General features: G+C 42.9%; 1 protein-coding gene across 1 annotated transcript; it reads left to right on the top strand.

Annotated features, from left to right (window-relative positions):
* Window positions 1-588: 588 nt before the first annotated feature.
* On the top strand, window positions 589-1,808 carry tcima (transcriptional and immune response regulator a). Its single transcript, XM_084054670.1, has one exon. The coding sequence runs from the start codon at window positions 709-711 to the stop codon at window positions 1,015-1,017; it is 309 nt and encodes a 102-aa protein (XP_083910796.1). The 5' UTR covers window positions 589-708; the 3' UTR covers window positions 1,018-1,808.
* Window positions 1,809-6,823: the final 5,015 nt, after the last annotated feature.

The raw sequence follows: 6,823 nt of genomic DNA, 5'->3' as shown, positions 1-6,823 counted from the left end.
TGCCTTCCTTGCTTTATGCGCTGCCTGGAGGTTGTTCTAAACCAGTGGTTCTCAACCTTTTCAGGTTGTGACTCCCCAAAATGATCATATTTGAACTGGGGAACCCTACCCCCCCCCCCCCCCCCCCCCACCTTGATAAGCACTTGGAATTGTAGGAGTTGAGGCAGTAGGCTACATTTAGTTTGACTCACAGATAAATATTATAAAAAATAAAGCTTGTAGATCTGCTATTTTCAAAAAGATTGCCTCTTTCTTATATTATTTGACAACTTGGCCAATGTTTGACTAGTTTTTGTAGTGTAGTTTGTTGATTACTTTTGATGACGTCTTTTTCTTTTAATTTGTTTTCTTTTTTAGGTATTAAAAGTCCTTAAATTGCCACTTCACTGTCATCTGGGGGACCCCCCAAAAAATCATGTTGGACCCCCCTGGGTGGTCCCCACCCACAGGTTGAGAACCACTGCTCTAAACAAGCTGTGTAGTGGAGACTGGAGAGAAGGAGGAGGCGCTTTCCGTGCAATGATGTCAGTCTTGTATTTGGTCCCTGACTGCCAGTGGCTCAGCCCTATAAATACCACAGCCACAGATCTCTACAGCCCACAACTCTCTGACTGCCTCGCAGAGCAACAACTGCCTTCCCTTCCCTGACAACTCTCCGGTCTCGGGACAAAAGGCAGTTGACTGACAAAGAGACAAAGCAACAACAACATGTCCACTTACATCATGTACTCGGAGTCCCGTCGCGTGAGCCCGTCGGCGCACGGGAACAACAAGTTCGACACGGCGCACCGCAAGAGAGCCGTGGCCAACATCTTCGAGAACGTCAACCAGGACGCCGTGATGAGGCTCTTCCAGAAGACGGGCGACATGAAGGCGGAGGAGCGGGTGAGGAGCATCTTCTCCTTCACCCAGGACCCCGAGGAGACGGCCCGGGCTCTCATGGCCCTGAAGCAGCGCAAGAAGGACAAGTTCCTCCGCATCGCCGGCATGGTGCGACAGCTGCTCAAGCTGCGCTGACCGCCCGTCTCCGCTTCACTCTCTCTCGGCTCCGTGTGGAGCTGATCTGCACTCCTGACGAGACCGGATCCAGGTGATGCTCAAGCCTGTGTGTCGCTTTGTGGACCGGTGGTGAACCGTGGGCTATACGTGGTGGAGTCAAAGAAACCAGTGGCCCTGTTGACAAAAAAGAGTGTGACTGTCCGTCACCATCCGATGAAGATGCACAGCAGCACGTGTGACGGTGTGACAGCAGCACCGAGGGGGGTCGCATCACGCGTGGACTGACTGGACAAAGAGATGATGGAAGGGACGAGATGAAATGGCTTGGATATACTGAGGGATGAAACGACCCAAGCTGCCCTTCCTGCTGGGACTCTATGCCAGTGGTTCTCAAGCTTTTTAAATTTCAAGGACCCCCCCTTAACTCAGGAACCTTGAGAGTCCCTCCCTGGACCCCACTTTGAGAACCACTGCTCCTGTGCTCCATGCATTCAAATGGATGCGTGACTGACTGACAGTTGGCCCGTTGGCCGCACCTTGAAGGTGCATGATGACAACAACAACGCTATTGCTGATGCAAAACTGCAGCAAAAAGAGACTTGGTGCCGAAAAAAAATGCCTATAAAAATGCCTCTGATTTATGAAAACATGCCTTTGTTTCTATCAGTTTCAATTTGTTGAATGGACACTGTTCCATTAGTGGCCACTAATGTTTGTTGTTGTGTCTCAAACGTTTTATACTTGTGCCACCACTTGCATTTATATGTCAATCTTTTTCTATTTCTATAATAAAAATATTGTATACTAAAGTTTGACCATCTTGTGTCCATATTTCCATCCCTCATATGCTATCACATCCCTTCAGGTGATTTTACAACAGCCCTGCTATCTTTATAAAGGAACACTAATTCAGTTTTAAGGGAACAACAGTATATATAGGCACATTTAGGTCAGAGGTTATTTACCATAATATGGTATGGTATTGTATCCTAATATAATGACCAGGTTTAACATATTATGTTAAACCTGGTCATTTTATTAGGATACAATAATCGGATAAATATTATTTATTGATGCCTTAAAACAATGGAAAACATAGCTTATGGCAGGTGACTTAGTGGTTCAAGGCTTGTCCTTAGGGCAGGTTAAATCCACACAATGGGCAAGGGATCAATGAACAAATTACATTGATTAAGACATTACACTCTTATGTCTCAGTAATTGCAATTAGCTTATTTATTTTTATTAGAGCATCACCTGAATGCCTAAAATATAAAATATTAAAAGATTCTCTTTTCTTGACCTCGATCATCTACAGTAGGCTACTATACATATAATGACACAAGTCACAAAAGTCAAAAGGCATGAATTACATTTAACCAGTGATTTATTGAATTCAGTCTTAATATCTTAGATTTCCTAAAGATTTCTTACATAACATAACATAAAGATCTACCATGGTATATTACTAAATTTTGAATATGATGCATCAGTTTGAGTGATGAACTTTCTTGAAACATTAAAGATATTTTGAAATAAGTGGTGACCTAGTATGACCTACTCAATTTATTTACCTATTTCAATACATTTTGAGTACAGGATTTCAAAAATATTTTGAAATAAGTGCAGTGACCTACAGTAGGCCTATATGCTTCAAGATTTTGTTTACTTGTTTTGAAACGGCACATGTCAATTTATCTATATCCAGTAGTAGCTTTAGAACATATTTCAAGAAAGATTAGATTTAGCTGATAAGGTGAACACTGCAGCCAATGGGTATGTTTTTATTTATATCATAAAATGGAACACCACTCATATCAGATAACACTCAGGTCGTCCAGGTTGTTGTGGACATTTTATTATTGACAATGTTATGCCACTCAGTGCCATATCATTCCAAAGATATAACATAAACCATTTCACCACAGAAACACAAATGATCATTGCACTGAACAATGCCTTTAGAAAAGGGAGTCTTGCATCATGCTATCAGATTTTGCGGTAGTGTTATGTTTTTCAAGGACAAACTGTACAAATTTTGCACATGTATCATTTTCCCCTTTTTTTATTCTGACGCAACAAATATACGTTGGAGATGGGTACCATTACACATGGGTGGATGTGGTTAACATTTAGTATTGGGTTTCCCCCCTCTGCCGGCAGCACATCAGACTGGTGCAAACCAGTTCGGCTTGGAGGAGGCTCTGTGCTCAGCAGTGTGTTTGTGTAAGGTGTAGCTCATCATCCCATGCAGTCTCTAGATAAGAGTCTGTCTGACTGACTAGTATTACAGGGTTTAGGGCTGCCGCTATAGAATACTGTCTCTTTCATTTCTCATAACAAAACAAAAAGACACAAACACAAATTTCCCTCCTATAACCTTTTATTATATCAATCCACAAGCACAATGTTTTAAACAGTTCAATAGTTGAAGTGTTTCATCCATGCTTTGAACGTGTAGGCAAGCTTAGCAGTAGCCGGGCAGATCAGTGGAGTGGATGCATTGCTAATCTGCTTGCTTTGACAGTCCCTCTGCCGGCTCAAACTGGTTCCATGCGTGCTGTAGTTACGTCATCTGACATCTGACTGTACCGGGGCCTGCATGTGCAGCAGACAAAGGAAGTTCTTGCTTTCTATGGCCTCAGGGATAGGGGAAACTCAGGGGGAAAGAAAATCACCTGCGCTTGGCCGAAAGCGTGCCAAGGTGCCAGGACCAATTATACCTCATCTCACAGAGAAGGCTCTGCTGGCACATTATCTCTTGCTCACTGTTTCATCTAACACTGAGTACGGTGCAACTTGTCTGGATCAAAAAGCTTCACATTTTATGAGTGTCAATTATAGAAAATGTGTCTCTGTTGAGTGTCTGGAGTGTGTGTTTTTTTTTGTAGAAGGAGCTTTCAAGTTTATGATTTGTTATTCAGGTGTCGTCTATTTTCCGCTGTTTTATCATTTCAATGGTCCCTTTGTCTGAGTAGTGTCTTGCCCTCGGCAGCTTTTTATTGCCCCCCTCTTTCCCCTTTTAAGGTTGTCCAATTGTTAAGGAAAAGAAAGCTAAATATTTAAGGCAATTGTCCTGGCTGTCTTGGCAGTGTGATATGTTTGACTCAGGGCTATCCTCTCCCACCCTCTTCCTGTCTTTCATAAGTCTTAGAAACGCTTTATGCTTTGATGTCAAACAGGCGCCGTGGCAGACACCCTTCTGGCCTGCTGTGTTGAGGGCATTGCCACGGTGACAGGAAGACACAGAGACAGAGAGGGGGAAACAGAATTAAGCTACAGTTAAGCCTTCATCATTTATGAATTTATAGATTCATTTATAATTCATTGTACGGCCATGTCGATTTACGATGAAGTATAAACTTGTCCATAAGGCACGATTGTTTAGTTTTTTTTCACCTCTTTGTGTCACAGATCAGTTCTTCTTTTGCTGTTTGAATAATGACAAAATCTCATTTTGTACTCTTTGTAATAAGACAATCTAAAGATTAGCCACATTCTGTACGATAGGACTGTACAAATAACATCTTTTGTTCTCTATATTATAGCTGGAGGGTTTCAGATGTTCTCTGGAGAGAAAGCAAAGCAAATGAGAGAAATAGCGAGGGAGGAGACGGAGAGGGAGCAGCTAGAGCTCTGATCACAGGGAAAAGCAGCCTTCAGTCTTCAGTTCCAGTGCAAACCGGTTCAGGCCACGCACGTTTGTGTGATGAGGAACTGTGAGCTGTACAGGCTTGAGGATTAGTCAGCGTTAGGCTGGGAAGATCCTACTATAAAATCAGCCACCACTCCTCATGACTCAGACTCTCAGTTCATAAAGGCCAGGGGTCGTCTTGAATTGCTCTACACACTTGGCCAGTGTTATATTAACAAAAGCCTGTCAAATAAACTTTGAACTTAAATTAGGTGCTTTTGTTCTTGTAAATTTAAACAATATCTGTTGGATCTTTCCTGAAAAAGGCACGAAAAGCCAAACAATTTTCTTTTCTTAAGACTTACAGCAAGTGTAAATTTCTTTTAGACCTTCATAGACCTTCAAGAAGGCTCCTCCATTTGAGAAAATCGTGCCCTTTTATATACATTGATATGATCCGGGGTTCTTATCACTAGCCACCAGCCAAACGTTGGTCAGTTCTGGATTTGACTGGTTAGTTTGTTTACGTGCTTTGAATGGTCTCCAGCCAAAAAGTGAAGGTTATTTACTATTCTAAAACTTTAACTGACCACTAAAATAGTGGAATGACAATGACAGGTGAATATCTGGGACAAAAAAGCACCTTCTGTGGCCCTAGCACCCACTGTGGCCTGTATAGATAACGTTTCTAGGTCTGAAAGAGTAGAGCATGGGACTATCTACCATATGGTGTTAATATGTTAACATGTTATGTCACCAGTCATGTTTGTGATATGCTTGAAAACAGGTTTTCAGCATTGCGCCCTGATAACAAACAACAGGTGAGGGGAAGAGTCAAAATTTTTCTTGGAAGAACCCACTGAACTGGTATCACATCTGCTGAGCAATATTCCTGTAAAACTTCAGAGCCTTCTGCTCCCAGTACCACATAAGAAAAACAATTACTTGTTTATTGGATTCTTCCGTTTCTTCTCATTATTCTAAAGTAAAGCAGAGGCTGCCGAGAATGACTGCTCTGTTTGTCACACTCATACGCTAATCCTCAAGCACCCTTCTCCTCGGTCCTGAATCACACATACTTGGCTCCTCTAAATGTTTTATGTTTGAAAGTCCATACCACGCGGTCACCTTGACTTGCTTGTCTTCTGTCATGTGCTGTGTGTCAAAAGCAGCTGGTTTTGGCTGGGAAGGCCCAAGCTTCATTATACTCCATCCATCACCCGATGTTGTGTTGCTCAATGCAACACATTGCTAGCTTGAACATCTGTTATTTTTGGCAAACTACACCGTCGTACTACAGAGTATAAATTAGGCTCTAGGGCACCAAGGCAGAGCAAAAGGTCAGAGGGCACAGTGAGACAGGGCTCCATACAGGAAGTGTGAGGATGTTTGAGACGGAAAAGAATGGGTACTAGAACATGAATTTTTTCCTTGCCGCGCCGGCTTGTCTGACTCACATATTTTCCCAGAGGAGCCAGCCCCCCCCGGCCATCTGTGTCTGTGGCGTCATCCAGATGAGATCATAACTACTAGAACATAAAAGAGATGTGTTGAAAAAGATCCACATTGTTCAGCCCATCAAAAGGGATTCCTGAAATGTGGCACATCATTGTCAGTGCTAATTGTGACTGTCATCAAATAGGAAACACAACTGGGTTCAAGTTTTAGTGTGGGGGGGTCTCTGTCTGTTTTTTTCGATGACTCAGTGTATCGTGCGTGTTTTGGCCCTTGATTGTTGTACTGTGCGGTGGGCTTATCCTAACATCGAAATTTGTATTGCGTCAGAGGCGTGCGTCGGAGCTGACCCTTGCAACCTGGACAGCATTCACTGGGGGAACATGGAGACACATAGACGCTGCATCCATATCCCAAGCTAAACAAAATGGCTCAGGCCATGCATTGCCTCAATTTCCTGTTGCCATGGTTGTCGCACGCGTGTTGATTTGACAAGTAAATGATCTGCAAGGCACTCCCCTTGTTGAGCACCCAGCAGATGGAAACAACATTGTCACTAATGGTGAAAGAGAGCCCACAGTTCCTAGAAAGAGGAAATGTTGGACAGACACAACCCCCTCCTTTGTTTTAGTGGTTCGATTCAACCTTTTGAATGATCCCGCCACAGCAAAAAAAGATTTTCTTTATCTTCTCTTGTGTTGTACAATTTCGGTTGCTCTCTTTTGTGTTCAAATG

Source organism: Gymnoscopelus microlampas, assembly GCF_963454915.1.
Source record: "Gymnoscopelus microlampas genome assembly, chromosome: 4".
NCBI classification, from domain to species: Eukaryota; Metazoa; Chordata; class Actinopteri; order Myctophiformes; family Myctophidae; genus Gymnoscopelus; species Gymnoscopelus microlampas.
Note: the sequence above shows the minus strand (reverse complement) of the source record. Positions and strands in the feature narration are given on the sequence as shown.

Bases quoted from the DNA above. Each gene is read 5' to 3' on its own strand.
- tcima (XM_084054670.1), top strand. From the start codon at position 709: ATGTCCACTTACATCATGTACTCGGAGTCCCGTCGCGTGAGCCCGTCG.